The 19,274-nt window shown below is 38.5% G+C and overlaps 2 protein-coding genes across 12 annotated transcripts in view; one reads left to right on the forward strand and one right to left on the reverse strand.

Annotated features, from left to right (window-relative positions):
* LOC105481496 (ESF1 nucleolar pre-rRNA processing protein homolog) overlaps positions 1–11,222 on the reverse strand; it is a 69,491-nt gene extending 58,269 nt beyond the window's left edge. The window contains exons 1-4 of one of the 4 annotated variants that reach the window (XM_011741111.3): positions 11,095–11,222; positions 8,770–9,452; positions 2,279–2,667; positions 1,568–1,681 (exon numbers count right to left, since the gene is read on the reverse strand). In XM_011741111.3, coding sequence (XP_011739413.2) covers positions 1,568–1,681; positions 2,279–2,667; positions 8,770–9,409 — 1,143 coding nt within the window. In that variant the 5' untranslated portion in view covers positions 9,410–9,452; positions 11,095–11,222. Of the gene's footprint in view, positions 1–1,567; positions 1,682–2,278; positions 2,668–8,769; positions 9,453–10,905; positions 10,994–11,050; positions 11,067–11,094 lie in introns of those variants that run through there. The other 3 variants (XM_071079685.1, XM_011741112.3, XM_024792819.2) reach the window with 3 other exon arrangements.
* Positions 11,223–11,232: 10 nt separating this feature from the next.
* The window catches only part of LOC105481497 (NADH:ubiquinone oxidoreductase complex assembly factor 5), a 35,615-nt gene continuing 27,573 nt past the window's right edge, over positions 11,233–19,274 (forward strand). For 3 of the 8 annotated variants that reach the window (XR_003017999.2, XR_011613533.1, XM_071079688.1), the window contains exons 1-3: positions 11,237–11,508; positions 13,808–13,848; positions 15,061–15,124. Coding sequence is in view for 5 of the 8 variants with exons in the window: in XM_071079688.1 (XP_070935789.1) it covers positions 11,287–11,508; positions 13,808–13,848; positions 15,061–15,124 (327 nt within the window). In the remaining 3 variants the exon portion in view is untranslated. Of the gene's footprint in view, positions 11,509–13,807; positions 13,849–15,060; positions 15,125–19,274 lie in introns of all 8 variants that reach the window. The other 5 variants (XM_071079686.1, XM_024792820.2, XM_071079687.1 and 2 more) reach the window with 5 other exon arrangements.

Below are 19,274 nucleotides of genomic sequence, written 5' to 3' on the forward strand. Positions count from 1 at the left end.
TCTGAAATACGCAATTTATCAACAAGATGATCCAAGTTTTTCTTACTAACTTTAATTGTGTATATATATATATACACAATAGATTTAATACATAAGTTTATAATATATATATAGTCGCATCTTTTGATTCTTTTTTTCTTCTTTTCTAAGTCTAGAAATTCTTACTATCGCCTAAAACACAGGTTTTTAAAATTGTTTCTTTGGCTTGACTTTTAATTTTTTTTCCTTTGCTTCATCTAGAGTTTCGTTCGGGCTATCAGGAGGTAAAGATCTGAATCAAGTTCTCTATCCAATGACTTGTTCATTTGTCCAAATATTCAAGCAGCCTATTTTGATCTAAGTTATCATATAAACTCTATTCTGTTCTACCAATTTGTCCCATTTTTACTCAAACCTGTCAACCCCCATAGCATCATAGAATGTTTAGATATTGTAACTTGTACGATCAGTTTTTATACTTGATCTTAGCCAAAAGGCTGAGAAGTGACAGGGTAAGTTTTTATATTAACATGATTTCTCAAAACTTTATTAGCTACTCTTAATTTGTTTATTCTTTTAGATGATTATTGGTATCCTTTTTCTTAACTTTGACTTGAACTGGGATTTTGATCAAAATTACATTAGAACTGTAGACATAACATCTTTAAATATTTAAACAGTAATACAGGTTGCGCATCCCAAATCCCAAATCCCAAATTCCAAACTTTTTGACTGTCAACATGAGGTTTAAAGGAAATGCTCACTGGAGCATTTCAGATTTCGGAACTGGGACGCTCAACCAGTAAGTATACATAATGCAATTTTATTTCAAAATCTGAAGTTCAAAACACTTCTGATCCCAAGCATTTTGGATAAGGAAGACTCAATCTCTAACAACGATTGAGGGCAGGACTGTTTCAGGCACTGCACTAAATACTTAGTGTGAGCTCCTTTATACGTAATCCTTACAGCCACCAATACTATTGTTATATATCCACTTGGATATATTGGAAAGATGTAAACATATTTGAGAGATTAATTAAATGTCCAGGATCACATAGCACTTACGAGAATCAAGATTTGAACCCCGGTCTCTCATAATGCAAAGTCTGGATTCTCAATCATTAGGTAGGCTTGAAACAAGGTGTCTCCAAATCTATGTAAGTTTTTCAAATTTATCAAGTGTTACAGTTTACTTCACATAGGTCATTTGTGTTTATTAAGGTAATTCCCAAGTACTTTATATGGTTTTGTTTCTAGTATAGATTTTTTTTTTCCTTAATTGGCCAGTGTTAGCAATAAGGAATGCAATTTATTTTTAAAAACAGTTCTTATACCCTGTCCCTTTACTAAGCTTTTATTTCTTTGGGTTTTTAATGTGTAAACAAGCATATAACCTATCAATAATAATAATTTCACCTCTTCCTTTCTAACAGTTACACCTGTTACATAAGTTTCACACTCAATTGTATTAGACAACTTCCACATTATTTTCCTAAAAATGAAAACTATGGCAAAAAAAAAAAAAAAATCAGATTTAACTTAAAATGCCTAGAAACATTTACTTCCAAATGAAATGAATTCTCACCTTGATGGAAAATATAACACCTCCTTTAGGTTTAAATGAATTGAACAGAGCCAGCAAATCTTTTGCCTTTAATCTATCCCAGTCCATGTTACAAACTGCTAACCGACGTGTAATCTGAGAAATGAGAATTAAATAGTACATAATCCATATCATTATCAATACTTGAAAGATAAAGATTCTAAAAACGTAATAAATTCTGTCCCCTATGCTCTGAAATTAACAGTACAGTAGTTATCTAAGTGTAATTCAGTATATAAAAGAGAACTTCAAATGAGCCAAACAATAGTAAAACCGTAACAGATAAGCACTTTCTCTTACCTGCTTCTTGTTAAATCAGAACATGATCATGAGCTGATTTTTTAAGTACCAAGCTTGTTAAGCTATTTTGCCATGCATGCATGAGTAAGGAAGTTGAGTATGTTACCCTGCAACATTTCTATTAGGTGCCGTACAAACAGAAATATAAACTACTAGCCAAAACAAGTATTAAAAATTTCATGCAACTTTTAATTATTTATGTAGAGCTTCTTCCTTATCTGCTTGGACATCTTCTAGTTCACATAATTATATTCCATATCAAATTTTAATCAGAATCATCAAGAATACTATTACCAATAAGCTTTTCCCACTTAATGACACCAATTCTAACCACCCATAAAAGCTCCCTGTACTGTGTTTTATACAAATAATCTCGTTTATTCAAACGGTTACCTCATCAGCACGAGGAGCATCTTTATCTAATTCTCTCCAAGCATGCTCAAAACCAGATTCTTCTGGAAACAAATCTGCCGTATCATCTTCATCTTCAGAACTAGTTTCTATATTTCCTTTACCCCTTGCTAGATCAGGGCCACTGTCACTTTCATCATCATCCTCACTATCCTCATCTTCATCCTCCTCTTCATCTTCATCCTCTTCATCTTCACTTCCATCATCATCATCACCTGAAGCTCTACCAACACCTGTAATTTCACTTTCAGATTCTTCATCACTTCCACTAACACTTTCTGAATCTTCCTCCAGAGCATCTTTGTCAAACATTTCAACATCTGTCAAGTTTTTATAACCATCACTGTCTCTTGTCATTATAGGTGGAACCACTGCAAAATATTAAAGGGGAAAGACATTAAGAAAAGATATACACTGAATTAAAATGAATCCAAATTATTTTGATATCAAATCCAATAAAAATATGATTTCTATGAAACACAGTAAAGGCAAATATAAATTCAGTAAATGCTTAGTCAATTTTTATGATAGAAATCCTAACCATAACTTCCATGAAACAGAGTAAAGGAAAATACAAATTCAGTAGACACTTAACCAAGTTATTTAACAGAAATCCTAACACATGCTCACATCATGCAAGTAGATCCAGACATTCATCCAATACTTAACAGTGTGCCTCCTATGTGCTAAGTGCTCAATATACGATAGTTGGCAAAAGAGAGGCAAACAGTGCTCTCAGTGAAACTTCTAGCTGAGTGAAAAGAATACATGAATAGATGTCAAAATCAATACACAGAAAAAGTTAAAATCACAACTAAGATATTCAAGAAAGAATGTTTTCTAAGGGGATATAACAGGGTCCCCAAGTGAGTGATAACTGAGCTGTTACTTGAAGGATGAAGAGGATTAAACAGTCAAAAGTTAGACTAATAGATGGAAATTTGTTTAAAACAGCAAGGAAGGTACCTGTAAAAATCTGCCAATAGGAAAAAGCCAACAATCATATCCAGATCACAGATAGCACAGAATCAAGTAACAAATGGAAATGAAGAGTTAAGTAGAGGCTAAGCTATCTAAAAACCATATAGAGAGCTTGGAGTTTTTCCTAAAAGCACTGGGAAGACACTGCTGTTTTCAAAAAACAGGATGTCATCTTATTTTGGATACTGTCATCCTCAGACTTGCATATTGAGGAGATCACCTTGACTGGGGAAAGTGAAGAACAGATGTGAATATAGCAAAGGTAGTACAGTACACAAGGCAAGAAACGAAGGTAGCACTAAGTTGGGTGGCAGTATATACACAGAGAAGTACATGGATCTCAGAGTCAGTTAGGAAGTAAAACCAATAATAATTACCGACTGGAGATTTGATATGGGGAACGAGAATTTTGGAAGTGTCAAAGATGAGTCATAGCTTCTTAGCTTTCAGAGCCAGCTAGCTAAGAAAATGGATAGATGAAAAGGGAACACTGGATTTTAACTAGTTTGTTTGGTGGAGGGAAATCATGAGCTCAGTTTTGAATATGTTGAATATGAAGTGCCACTCAGTCATCTAAAAGGATCAATAATAAGAGTATACAGCTTAGAGAAGTCTGGGTTGGAGATCAGTGACTCATTCATATGTAGTTGACAACAGAAGCTGTGATGTGGATGAGATCACCTATAAAGTCAGAGAAATAATATTTACAACTTTTCTGCCAGGTCTTGAACTTTGTAATCAACTGTAATGATTAGCAATACACCAGGATTAAAAGACTGTTTTTGCTCAAGTTGGAAATTTTAGTCCTCACAACTCGGAAAGGGCTCATTTCCTACTTCTAAAGCAATCACAAACTTCTGTCTACTGGGTGTGTAGATATATCTTATACGTTTTATTCATCTTTAAATTGGAGCTTATGTTTCTGCTTACAAGCTCTAAGTTTGTAGAATTAAGAATGAAATTGGAACTAAGTTTCTCTTGGTCCTATAATCTTACAATAACCATTCATTGAACAAGTATTTATTATCTACTACATACAAAGAATTGAGCTAGGATAAGGTAAAAGAGAGAAGATTTGTAACATGATCTCATGCTCTTGATGGATTCATAAATAAAAGGTAACAGTTTACTGATTTATAAACCTATCTTCTCAATCACCATACAGTGAGAAACATCTAAATTTGCCTGCAAAGAAGTATTTATAGAAAGGCTTCACAAAGATACAATTTGACCTGAGACTAACTGAATGAAAAGGTATTCTGTTAGAAGGAAAAGCAGGAAATGGGCTTTTATGTTACCACCACAAGGAAGCAGGGGTTAATAAAAAAATAACTAGCCAATAGAAGTGAAAAACGCCAAAATGAAGGCATTGTCACAGATTGTGTATGAGATCAGAAAAACACAACACTGAAAGTTACAAGGTAAGCAGAATTCACTTTTAAGCAACAAGCTTAGAAATAACATTTTACAGACCCAGTCTATATAGTATTGCAATATTTCTCAATTGTCAATCATTATATCATTTTCATGATTGTTAAATATCATTTATATATTTTTTAATAGAATTTTCTGAAAATTAGCTTTGTTCTAAACAATATTCCTGAAGTCACAGAAGTGATGGGGTAATTACATTGTTTTCTAAGATATTGACATAGTACATAACTATTAATATTTTAAAAGTTTGAGTATCATCAAAAATCTTCTCACTTATGACAATGGTATACACACCACGCTTTGGGTTGTATAATAATAAAGTGTTGCGTAAGAGACTTAAAGAGGTCTTCTATTTTAATGTTTTTAACAATATCAACTACATTCAGAATATCTGTTCATTCAATAAGTATCTGCAGCTGAGTGCAGTGGCTCATGCCTGTAATCCCATCACATTAGGAGGCCAAAATGGGAGGATCTTGAGCCCAGAAGTTTGAAACAAGCCTGGGCGACATGGCAAAACTCCGTCTGTATAAAAATACAAAAATTAGCTGGGCATGGTGGGGTGCACCTGTGGTCCCAGTGACTCGGAAGGCTGAGGTGGGAGAATCACCCGAGCCCAGGAAGTTGAGGCTGCAGTGAGCTGTGATTGTATCACTGCACTCCAGCCTGGGCAGTAGAGTGAGACCCTGTCTCCAAAAAACAAAAAAACAAAAAATAAAACCCAAAAAGTATCTGCTTAGAGCCCACAATGTACACAGCCTTGTGAAGACAATGTGGGGTTACACAAATATAAACAACTGTCTCTACTCCTAGACGGTATTACTCTAGTAGTGACAGTAAATATTACTACTTATCCAGCAACTTCAAAAAAAAAAAAACCATTTACCATTTTCCTCCAATTATAAACATAATAAATGATCATTAGAAACCAAAAACAATTAGGAAAATATGGTTAATAAATTAAACAAAGGTGACTACTAATTTTTCATTCAAAGATAACTGGTGATTTTAGTATATAACCATATCTCTAAATTTGCTTTCTCTGATTTAAATACTAATTTTTTTTAAGTAACTGGTCATATCATTTGTTATTTTGTAACCTATTTTTAAAACTTCATAGATCATAGATGTTTGCATATAACATTTAATCAATCTCTTAATGATCTGTTACCATTTTATTTTTATTTTCATTTTTTGAGATAGTGTCTTGCTCTGTTGCCCAGGCTGGAGTGCAGTGGTGCAATATTGGCTCACTGCAAGCTCCACCTCCTGGGTTCAAGTGATTCTCGTGCCTCAGCCTCCCAGGTAGCTGGGATTACAGCTGTGCACCACCATGCCCAGCTAATTTTTGTATTTTTACAAAATTTTTGTAAAAATTTTGCCATGTTGGCCAGGCTGGTCTCAAACTCCTGACCTCAAGCAATCCACCCACCTCGCACTCCCAAAGTGCTGGGATTATAGATGTGAAGTGAGCCACAGTGCCCAGCCAGTTACCATTTTATTTCAAAAATAATGCTGCAATGCACATTCTTTGCACACACCCAATTATTTATGTAAAACATATTCAGGAGTGCAAGTGCTGGGCATGAACATTCTATAATGACAAATATCACACTGCCAAGTCCTCACATCACCTTTACTTTATAGCACTTAAACAGTCCCTTGCACACAGTAATTGCTGTAATGATAACTGATGAATGGATAATGAACAGAAAACTATATACAGAGCTGCGTAATCCTTATTTATGAGTAATGCCTTTCCTAAACTGTGGAACCAACAAAATTACTGCAAACAACATAATGGGGTAGAAGGAATCAGAAGACTTGAGTTGCAGTTCCAGGTCTCCATGTCCTTACATAAGTCACTTTAACCTTGTTCGCTGATACAGTCTCATTGCTCAAGGTAACTGAGAAAATTAAATGAGAAAAGATATGTAAAAAGAGTCTGTAAAATCAATCTAAAGGATTATACAGCTATGTTATATTAATTCAGTGCCCCAAATGAAGTGGATCCTAGACTAACTTACCTCACTAACTCAACACCAAATCAACTTTGCTGCTGGTCCCATTCCAATCCTATTCTTCAGTTTCAGTAACCAGATTCCTATCCCTTCTTCCCACGGCTCATGAGGTCTGCTGCTCACTTATGTAAAATGGCATACCACCACTGACTCCCTAGTCCCTGCTATTCAGAATTCACTCCACTGCCTGATACTTTCTACCTTCCCAGTGTGATATCTGCCTATCGAGACCTCTAGGCCTATCAAAACCTCTTGATCTATCGAGACCCCTCCTTAGATCCTGTAATGACAGGTCTGGCTCATTTGAACATCATCAACTATCAGCAACATCAACACTCAAAATTGCTTGCTGCTGAAGGTGACATAAAATTTTAATAAGTTTAGTAAACACGTAACACAAAACAGAGCCAGCTGTCTCTCACCTAGTTCCAAACAATCATTTCTAGCTGCTACTCATTTTGGCCCTTCAATCAAATGGGACTACTGATCTCTTCTGAACATGCCCAATCACATCTTTGCTCAAAAAGTTCTTTCCATGTAGAACACTGCGGTCCTCAAACTTAAATTTTTCCACACCCCAAAGTAGTGTGCTCCCTGTGAATTTTTCTGATTACCACATCTTGAGTGACTTCTTCCTCCAGATTTCCAAGGCTTTCTGCTAAACATCTTTTATGGCACTTACTACTATTGCACTTTGTATTATGGTTCTGACTTTCTTCTACTTTAGACCTAAATTGTCCAATATGGTAGCCAGTAGTCACATGTGGTAACTGAGCTCTTGAAACGTGTTTTGTCTAACTTGACATTAATATGAAAATAGTATGATGTTAGTTTGAAATGAGTAGAAAATAGAAAGTAAAATACACATTGACTTTTATATTGATTACATATTGAAATAATTTTGATATTTTGGGTTACATAAAATATATTATTTAAAAGAATTTTACCTGTTTCATCTTACTTTTTAATGTGGTTACTAAAAAATCCAAAATTATGTATTTCTGCTGGACAATGTTGCTTTAGACAGGGGCCACTGCACAAAGTTAAGCATGCACAAGGGCGTTTATTAAAGGACAAGAAGGGCTAAAATCAAGGCCATCCTACACTCACCAAGCCATGCACTCCAGACGGGGCTGTGTCTGCTCAGGGGCAAAAAAAATCTGTTGCTTCAAAGGTGCCATCTCTTGACCAAAGTGTGACTCCTGGGAGCTCGGTGTGTCCAGAGAGCATATCTTTTTCTAATTTGCATAAAGATATCATATAAGCTAGCGACAGCCCTGAGATGGGTGACAATGCTTTACTCACATTCTGTCTGCCACACACTAGTTAATGAGCAGTTGAACAAATTAATGAATGAGTACTCAACTCTACTTACCCTCTTATTTTATTTTTGAGATGGAGTTCTACTTACACTATTTATTTTATTTTACTTTTGAGACAGAGTTTCACTCTGTTAGCCAGTCTGGAGTGCAGTGGTACAATCTCAGCTTACCGCAACCTCCACCTCCTAGGTTCAAGCGATTCTCCTGCCTCGGTCTCCCGAACAGCTGGGACTACAGGTGTGTGCCACCATGTCTGGCTATTTTTTGTGTTTTGGGTAGAGATGGGGTTTCACCATGTTGGCCAGACTGGTCTTGAACTCCTGATCTCAAGTGATCTGCCCTCCTTGGCCTCCCAAAGTGCTGGGATTACAGGCATGAGCCACCGTGCCCGGCCTACTTACCCTCTTTAAACACATCTCTTCTTATCATGTAATGACATACAACATCTGTTTAGAGAATATAGTTCTCACTAGGGCTCACTACTAATCAAAATCACTGTTTAACTTCAAGATTCAAATTCTCATGTCTGTCTTCTAGCACCACATCAAAAATTAATAATCACTGCATATTTCTTTTATAGCTTTGTATTTCCAGATAAGCATTTGACCATTCCATAATACTATGAAAATACTTATTAATGTGTTTACATTTTTGAAAGATCAGTATAAAAATAAATAATGCAACACCCAAGAATCTCTAAGTTTTTCCAATCTACCTGATTGCATTTCTCCTCTTGTCTTAGAACGCTTGGTCCTGGAAGATTTCACAATTTCAGAGGTGCCCGAGTCTAATGTCCTTCGTTTTTCTTTGAGAGAAGAGTCTGTAGTACGTTGAACAATGTTTTTTTTCTCTTTCGCACTTTTTTGTGTAAATTCCTTGCTATCCTTCTTCGGACTTATGTTTGAATCTATCTTAAATTTACATGAGGTTTTCATTTTTTTAATTCCTTCAGAATTATCTAAATCAGTTTTATTTTTGGAACCCTTTTGATTAGCTTTCTTGGTTTCTTTCTTTTTCTCCTCAACTAGATTTTTTGAATCTATTTCTTTTTTAGTCTGGGTTTTTTTCTTCTTTATTTTCTTTTGATTTGATGCTTTGCTGTCTTCATCAGAGAGATCGGAATCAGAATCTGAAAGGTCATAAAAACGTTTCAAATCCTCTGTAGTGCTATGGTTAATGGGGCGTCCTCTTTTATCCACAGCATAGTTTAACTTGAACTTCTTGTCATGAAACATGGCTCGAAATCTCTTGTCAATTTTGACTTTTCGATCCTTTTCTGGCATTTCCCAAAATCTCGGGTCCTTTGCGACCCGTCTAAACCGCTGGTCATTCATTATTTCTTGTTTGGATGACATTTTAAATTTTTAATCTTGACCAAATGCTTGAAGAAACCAAATACTAAAAAATAAAACAAATGTTTTAATGGTAATAATGGTTAGTACCATAATTAAATGTTTTAAAACACATAAATTCACAATATATTCTCAGTTTAATGTATGTAAAATAAAAGTAACAAGTCTAATTTCATCTCTCCAACTTATTCTGGGTCACATGCAAGAAAGCAGAAACATACCAAAATATCGTCTTTCCATTACAGATCATTTAGAGAAATAAACTTAAAGCAGACAAAGCAGAATCCCAGGGCTTTATGGAGGGGAACAAATATATGTCCATTGTTCTCACTTAGAATTTCTATCTGTATACCTGTATGTGTTACTAATTGAAAGCAAATGTAATTAAGATTCCCTAGACTGGGCGAGGTGGCTCACCAGCACTTTGGGAGGCCACGGTGGGTGGATCAGTTGAGCCCAGGAGTTCAGGACCAGCCTGGGTGACATGGTAAAACCCCATAAGAAATAGAAAAATGAGCCCAGCATGGTGGGCGCCTGTAGTCCCAGCTACTCTGGAGGCTGAGGCAAGAGGATCACTTCCACCCGGGAGGTCTTGACTAGAGTGAGCCTAAGGGCACTACAGCACACCAGCTGGGGCAACAGAGCAAGACCCTGTCTACCAAAAAAAAAAAGTAAGATTCCCTAGCCTCAGTTGGCCTCATTTGTTTCTTCACATTCTGGTCTCATTCTGCTACTCCTTATCTCCTGCTACTGCCAACAGCCTTTAGTTCTATAAGGCTAGCATCCTAACTAAACCGACCAAAATCAACTCAGGTTTAGCTCACAAAGTTCCCTCTTTAAATCCAATCATCCTTCAAAAGTAATAAAAAGTTTAAAAATAAATAAAACAGTAAACTTGAATCTCCACGTAAAGTCTCACTCCAGTTAATAAATATCACTTATTTCTATAATATCTTATCCTACAAGTGATGAAGGCCCAAATGAGTTGATCCCCCCAAAACACACTAGAACATATATATATGTATGTATAAATTAATATTGCAATATTGCTCCCTTGTGAATAGTCCCTAATTGTTTAGCATCTCTGCATGGGAATTTTGCAAAGAGCCAAAAGTCGTTATTGACAGCCAAAAAAAAAAAAAAAAAAAAAAAAAAAATTTAAAGGCCAGCATTCCTTATTCAAAAATCAAGTCCTTTTAATTACACTAATCAGGAAAAACTGAAGCTATCGCTGGTGCATTTATACATCTTTCGATTTATTACAGCACTTAACACTCCGAGCAATCTTACGAGGTAGGTACCACCCCAACAAGCAGAAGTAATGTATGTATTGTAAATGTTTACAACGAAAGCACTCGTTGTCAGATAATTCGAGAGAGGGGAAGGCGACCAGACCTCACTTCCGACATGCGCCCACATCCCCGCAGCCCACCCTCCCCTTCTGCCCGCTCTCTAATGCGAACACAAGGCTGGCCCCTGAACGAGGGTCTCCTTCCCACCTTCCGTACCGCAGGGGGACAGCTAACAGACTGATTTGAGAAGCGACCCTGAAAAGGAGGCCGAAAAGGCTCAGGAGGAGGGGCAAAACCCCTCGCAGATCCGAAGGAGATCCTGTTAGAGACTAGTTCTTCCCCTGCGCCACACCTACGACCCCTCAAGCTCTTCAACTCGAGCTCATGCCCACTTACCGTCGGGAGTCCTTCCCGAGCCTCACATGGGGGCTCACACCCACAATCCTCCGCGTGGCGCTCTGCCGTAACGGCAAGCGAAGTAGGCCAAACTACTTGCACGATCCCTCTGTGATCTTCGGAGTAGGCACAAAAGCCGCTCTGGCGCATGCGCACGACAAAAAGTGCCGGCAATTGGTGTAGCAGCTGGAGATGCTGCGGCCGGCAGGGCTGTGGCGCTTATGTCGGCGACCTTGGGCGGGAAGGGTCTCAGCGGAGAACCCTGGCCGTAGGGAAATCACCTCTGGTGTCTCTCCCCGCGGGAGCACCTCGCTCAGAGCGCTAAATATCTTCGACCGGGATTTGAAAAGGAAACAGAAGAACTGGGCGGCCCGGCAGCCGGAGCCTACGAAGTTTGACTACCTGAAGGAGGAGGTGAGCCGGCTGGGCGGTGGGGCGGACGACGCGGAGGCTTGTTTTCCTCTCCGCGAGCTACGGCTAGGCCCCGACCTCACCCCACCTCGCCGTCTGACCTTGACTGGCAGCCCTGCCTCTCTCGGCCTGTACTGTAATCTCGCAAGGCCTAGCTTCGGATATTTGTAACGTGCTTTCATTCATTTCGGCAACGTCCCTGAGGCCGATAGAGGCCTCCAGTGAAGCTCCAGAGAGGGAGAGTGGGAGAGGAGGTCAGGAGGGTCCAAATCATCAGGGCCTTGAAGGATAGGGACTTGGGGTTTTCTTCTGTATCTGCGCTGTCCAGCCAGTGTGGTAACTGCCGGCCACACATGTGGCTGTTGAACACTTGAAAGTTGACTAGTCCAATTGAGATGTCGTAAGTGTAAAATACACACGAGTATAGTGACTTAGCATGAAAAAAGGATGTAAAATAGCTCATTAATAGCTTTTATATTGATTACATGTTGGCAGTGGTATTTCTGATATATTCGATTCCATGAAATATATTAAATATAAATTTAAAATTAAATTTCAATTAAAATTTGAAATTAAATTTCTCTCGTTTTTACTTATGTGGCTTCTGGAAAATTTGAAATTACATATGTGGCTCTCATTTTTTGTTAGCACTGCTGTAGGGGAATGTGAAGTTCTCTTTAATCAGTGATCTGATTTATGTTTTAGGAAGATCAAATTAAGATCTCTAATTTGTCTTGGCCCGTTTGAGAAACCTCTTTCTCCCTGCCCAGATGGGCCAAAGACTGAGGGTTTCTACTTTGAGGACACGCATTCCCAAGTTCAGTCCTCAGTAAATTTTTATTCAGGAGTGGAACAAAATTGGAGTCAAGTATAATGTAACGGTTACTGAACGCCTAGCTTGAGCAGAGCTCTGTGCAAGCACACGTCTGATCAGATGATTGACAGGGTGTCTGTTTCTCAGGAAGTCTTAGGCTGATAATGTCTAGTATAGACGTAGGAAGTTTACTACCAATAAATTTTCTGGATCCTATTTGTAAGGCAGGGTGCACGGACTACACTGCTGATGTCGTGTACTTGGAAGATGTGAGCTCGTAGCCCTTTCTCCTCCAAAAAAAGTACCTGGATTCCAACTTGATTGAGGCCTTGCCAATTTGTGGGACTAGAACAAATAAAGTATATGAAGAGTTCTTTTTATAATAAACATAGGGTGTTCATATTAAGAATGATATACAGGCCGGGTGTGGTGGCTCAAGCCTGTAATCCCAGCACTTTGGGAGGCCGAGACGGGCAGATCACGAGGTCAGGAGATCGAGACCATCTTGGCTAACCCGGTGAAACCCCCGTCTCTACTAAAAAAATACAAAAAACTAGCCGGGCGAGGTGGCGGGCGCCTGTAGTCCCAGCTACTCGGGAGGCTGAGGCAGGAGAATGGCATGAACCCAGGAGGCGGAGCTTGCAGTGAGCTGAGATCCGGCCACTGCGCTCCAGCCTGGGTAACAGAACGAGACTCCGTCTCAAAAAAAAAAAAAAAAAAAAAAAAAGAATGATGTACAAAGTGGACTCCTGGGAAAAAACATCTATACTCCCTTCTCCCTTGCCCTTCTCTCAAAAAGCAAGTACATCTGTGTTTGGAACTTTTAAGTCCTAGTAGCAACTCTGGGGTCTTTATGAGGAAATGAGTGGAATGTGGGGAATACTGGACTCCCACATCTATATTGCTGCCAGATGAAGCTAGGCCAGCAAAAGGTGGTGTTTATCTTATGACTCTTAACTTGGGATGGGATTGGGGCAGGGGAGGTGCACTTTCCTCAGATTTGGCTTTTTGTAACTTGCGAGTGTCACTCAGAAAAGTTGTTCATTTATGAGTTCCACAAAATTTGTTAGTCATCAGATAATACAGCTTTTCTTAAGTGACCACTTACGTACTCATATACAATAAACCCCAACTAATTTTTCACTTTATGTACCTCATGCTAATATCCGTGGACAATAATGTGCCCGTTGTATTCCTTTTGCTTTTCATCTTTGTGATCTTATGTCACACGAAATGTAAGACCACATATATATATGTGTGTGTGTTGTGTATTTTTAAGAATATTTGTCTTGATTTCATAAAATTGACTTCTGGAGTAATTTGCCTCAGTTTTGTTTCCTGGTGATTTGAAAAGAAAGTTCCTGTGGTGACACTGAAAAGGGGAAAAAGAGAAGTACTTATTTTAAAACACAGGTAACCCGTGGATTGTTGAATACTGGAGAAAGAGTGTTACTTCCTTGTTAACCTACGCCTCTCGTCATCCTTCAGGTTGGAAGTCGGATCGCAGACCGTGTATATGACATACCCAGGTAAGTGGTGGTGATCATAATACAATACCGTCAGCTTTTGAGTGGAAATTCAGGAGGTTAAATGCTGAGAAGTTGATATCTGAAATGGCAGAACTTGGAAGAATTTACTCGGACTGGTGATTTAAATCACTCTGTAAGTCTCCTTTTTCTTGTCTGGAGAGCAAATGTTTTCTTCATTGTTGCCTGAAGAAAGAAAAGAATGTGTGGAAGTACAACTTGTATCTATCTCCAAGCCTGAATCCACTTCATTTGGCCAAAAGCGAGTAATAGAAAGATTGCTCCAAAAATGGAAGATTTACTTACTAGTTCCAAAGTCTCTCTACCTAACTGTGCCATATTGCCTGTGTTCATCATCAAGTTATAGGGCATTAGGTAAATAAGGTTATCTACCACCAGGGATTCTCCAGCCGTGTACTATAATTTTGACAAAGCTTTTTAAAAACAAATTGCAAAGGGCTCTTCTTGTTCAAGTTTTTCAGGAAGAATGTTCTTAGTAGATAAGTTTTCTCGTTATAGGTTTGTTTGTTTGTTTTTTTAACCTATGGCTACAATTAGATGTCTGTACCAATGTAGCATAACATAGTATATTTAGAGAAGACAGCATGGCATGGAGGATAATAGTTCCAGCCCAGGATTCAGACTCACTGAATTGTTGACTGCTGCTTATTAGTTGAGGTACTTGGTTTGGCTTACTTAGCTTGAGACACTTAGTACAGTACTTTGAACCTGGTACGTTTTCAGTAAAAGTTTATTATTCAAGTTCTTTTTAGTTTAACATTAATACTTAATGGTATTTCACATTATGATTTCTAAGTGTTCCACTGCTTCAACAAGTCTGAGAAATAGAGATAATTATTGATGAGTATGTCAGTTATTTTCAGGTTGATTTACATTAGCTTCTTTGCATTCTTTATCTGGATGTATTATTGAGTTAAAATATCCTCATTAGATCTGTTCTTCGAGTCCACATCATGGAGACAGCTAGTGGAAAGCTGGCTCATCACGAGGTCCTGTGAATAGCTAGCAGACAGACTTGCCTTGTATTGTAGGCTCTGGTATATATAGCTTGTAAGGTGAGGCCGAAAAGACAGATGATGTAACCTTCTGGAAGTTGTGTTTACTGAAATGATTTTACTTAAGAAAAAATAATTCTTAATGTATAGACTGTATTATGGACAGAGCATAACCTTTGTGTCTTTTTTTTTTTTTTAGAGCTTTCCCCCTTGCTTTGGATCTTGGTTGTGGAAGAGGTTACATTGCACAATATTTGAATAAGGTATATGTATTCAGTGACTTAATTTACTTTGAAAAGTAACTGGCTAATTTTAAAGAAAGACTTTCCTAGGAATCAGTTTAGCTTGCAACATATTTAGATTTTAATTGTATCAGAATTGTTAATTTGTTTTTTTTTTTTTAAGTGGTAGAAACAATGGTGGTTTTCTCCCCTCTTTAGTATTTTTTTCTTAAAGGGTTTTTCTCTGAATCCATTGTATATTGTGTTTCTACTGAGAATTTATTTGAATCTGTATAAGATATTTCTCTTTGTTCCCACTTTGTTCACATTTTTTATAATTACCACAAAAATCAGATTGGCATCCATACAGAAAATGTGACTAACTTTTAGCTAGAAAAATATTAATTTTATCAGTTGACTAGAAATCTTTCTGTATGATTAAATATAAGTAGCTTTATTAATGCTTATAACATTTTATTTTGCACTTTATAATTCAGACCATAAAGATATTAATTTATTCTTTTGGCTTCTATGTATACGATATTGTGCTAGACACAAAGATGAAAGTGGAATTGTTTTTTTTCCGAGATGGAGTCTCTGTTGCCCAGGCTGGAGTGCAGTGGCGCGATCTCGGCTCACTGCAACCTCTGCCTCCCGGGTTCAAATGATTCTCCTGCCACAGCCTCCTGAGTAGCTGGGATTACAGGGGTGCACCACCACGCCTGGCTAATTTTTGTAGTTTTGGTAGAGACGGGGTTTCACCATGTTAGCAAGGCTGGTCTTGAGCTCCTGACCTCAGGTGATCTGCCTGCCTTGGCCTCCCAACGTGCTGGGATGACAGGCGTGAGCTGCTGTGCCTGGCCATAAAGTAAAATTTCTACATAAAACCTGCTTAGATAAAAACATACACTTGGGCCAGGGTGAGGAAGAGGGTGGTGAGGCTCCTAAAACACTATTATTGGTAATAGTAAATGCCATAGAAATGGTGCAGTCATTAAAGTGCAACAGGAATTAAGGGAAAAGAAAAATCATTAGGGGTTCATGTGGTCAAGGCTTCTTAGAGGACACAGAATCCGACCTGGGATTTGAAAGAATTTGAGTTGGTGGCTCCTAGCATTGGAAATCAGAGCATGGCAGGAGGAAAGGCACAGAAGTAGAATGCTGTAGGGTGTGATATAGTGATGTTTAAGGAAGATTAATTTGGGGATGGCATTTGAGAAAGAGGAAGAGAAAGGATAGAGAAACCCATTAGAAGGCTGTGTTAAAGGCATTGCAGGCATGAGAAATAAAGGCCTGCCACCCATGGAGAGCCAACACATACAAATAACGAGATGTATGAGAGAGACCTAGAAGCATCAACAGAACTTGATGAGTGATCGGATATGGTAGGCAGAGCAAATCTATTCTTTTAGTTACTCAGGCCAAAAAACATTTTTATTGATTCCTCTTATATCCTTCTCTCCCACATCTAATTTATCAGCAGCTTTTATTTACATTTCAAAATATAACCAAACTCTACCTCTTCTTGCCACCTTTACCATCACCATGTTGTCCAGTTACCATCACCTCTTGCCTAGATTATTGCAGTAGCCTCCTATTGGTCTCCATGCTTCTACCTTTGTCCCTGATAGTCTGTTATCATGGCAAAGTAATTCTCTTAAAACAGAAATCATTGTCAGTCCTCTGCTTGGAACTGTTAGTTTCTCTTTTAATTTAGTAGTAATCCAGAGTCCTAATCCATAAGACCCTTAGGATTCTGGTTTTTTATCATGTCTCTGATCCCATCTTCCTTTCACTCCCAACTTTTCAGCAACTCTGGCCTCCTTGCAGTCTTTCAAACGGGCCAGGGCTTTGCTCTATGCTCTTCCCCAAGGTAACTATGTGTCTTACTTCCTCGCCTGTCAGATCTTTACTCAGCTGACCTCATCAAAGATTCCTCCTGTGACTACTTTAGAAAATAGTGCCCCTGCTGTCTGCTGACTAATTGCTTTATTTGTTTCCATAGCACTTACAAGCTCCTGATATATGTTTATTTGGTGTTCTCTCTTACTGGATTTGCTTATTTTTTATCACTACTAAATCCTAGTACCTAAATCACAATGAAGATTTATTAAATGACTATTGCAAAATAACTTTAGAGTTAAAGTTATGCTTTTTGTGACTGGAAAATTCAAGGGATGTGATGTGGCAAGGAGCACGGGATCATTCCTGTTTTAGATATGTCGAGTTTGCGATGGCAGTGGAATATGTTAGTATAAATAGCTGGCAGGTAGTTGGAAATGTGGAACTGGAACTGGGGTATTGAGGTTAAGACCGTTGACTTGAAGTCAGATAGGGCTTCAAAATTCAACTCTGCCACTGTCTGTGTATAGTTGGACGTGGGCCAATCAATTGCTCTAGACCTCAGTTTTTATAAAATATGATCAATAATACCCATCTCAAAAGGTTGGTAAGAGGATTAAGTGAGGCAATGTAAACCTGTCAAAGGGGAGGCTATGGTTCTTAATTGGAAGTCCCTTTCAGAAGTGACAGCTGAAACCGTAGAAATAGGTAACTCTCTAGGGCAAGAATATAGAAAAGAACCTTCTGCAATTGTACTTAGGGTTGGCAGAAAGAGGAAGAGCCAATAAACATGCCAGGAATAGTAAGCTGGAAAGTGTCTTAGTAAGGTATCTTTTGATTGTTGAAAGCAAAAATGCACTGAGGCCAGTTTAAACGCAGAAACATTTGTTACAGAGAGGCTCCTGTGTAACTCAGGGATCCAGAAACAGAGCCAGGCCTCACAAGAGGTGGGAATATTGAAACACCAGAACAACGTTCTTCCTGTTCACATGCACTCTGGTATTACATGAATGCTGTCTGGTTGCCTTCATTCTTTTTACTCCCTGTGGTCTATCCGTAGTAGTGTTCATCAGTGTGTGGCCCCATATGAATATGCTACACCCAATGGTGAGCTGAAGCTAGCTTAGGCCAACCTGTGAGAGCCAATTGTTAGCATCTCTTCCCAATTTCTGTTCTGTGACATCATATTGATAGCTTGACATCAGCCCTGGTGGGAATATTTATACCGTGGAAGTTGGCAAATGATACAAAGCAGTCCCCAACCAAGAGCCAGCGCACCACTGCGCACACCCTGAAGTCTAAATGTTCTTCCAACTCCAGGGACCTCTGCTATTATCTCGAAGTCTCCTAGTTCAAATTTTCAAGTGAGAGACAGGGATAGATAATCCTGTTGATCTAATTTTTCACCCCTCACGGGAGTGTGCTGGAGCTGGCTCATGAGAACCATTGAGCACATCTCTTCCCAGCTCCATATTTAGCAACATCATGTTGGTAGCATGAAATCTTTCCAAGTTTCAGGCAGAGAAGTGGGTGTGGGTAAAGTAAAAAACGATTGGCTTCTCTAATAGAAGAGGGCAACCAGAGTAGAAGGTTCTGAAGAAGCTTTTAGGAGGCTGTTGACAATGCTGTGCTTCAAAGAGGTCAGGTGAAGCAGGACTGAGAACAGTGAGCGCAGACTGCAGATAGTATTAGGAGAGCTGTAAAAGCAAAGAGATACCCAGAATGGGGAGAAAGAATCTAGGAAGGAGTTGTGGATTATAAACCAAACAACCAGAAGGTGCATAGAGGGAGGAGTTTTTTCGTAATTGGAAAGCTTGTACCTGTTGTAAGGTGAAGGAAGGAGACACAGAAGACAGAGACTAAAGAGTGATAGAGATGGAGGTGGAGGGAGCAGGATCCTGGAGAAAAGAGGGTTAAGGGGAAAGAGTGTTTTTCTGGTGCAGAAATAGCATAGTCTCCTTTTGGAAAGGAGAGAGGGTAGGTGAAACACGGAAAATGGAAGCACTTAAGCCTCACCCCTACGCCTCTGTATCTGTTAAGTCTTTCTTTACTCTGTAAACTCTGAATGAACAACTAAAAGGTGGGAAACCCTTTGCAGGTCCTTTGTGGCACAAGAGCGGGGAAACTAGTTCTTAGCATGTTATGCCATGGAAAACTTAACATGGAAGTCCTCACCCAGTGTAGTAAACTCAGGATGTTGAATACGCATACTCATGTTCTCTATTTTATTACATATAGTTAAATGTAACAAAGGATACGTGTTGTTAAAAGTATTTGTGTACCATACTGGTTTTATGCAGAAAAATACCCTTATAAAGCTGAAAATTAAAATATAATTAATACTTCTACC

The sequence above is a fragment of the Macaca nemestrina genome, chromosome 15 (assembly GCF_043159975.1).
Source record: "Macaca nemestrina isolate mMacNem1 chromosome 15, mMacNem.hap1, whole genome shotgun sequence".
Taxonomy (NCBI): domain Eukaryota; kingdom Metazoa; phylum Chordata; class Mammalia; order Primates; family Cercopithecidae; genus Macaca; species Macaca nemestrina.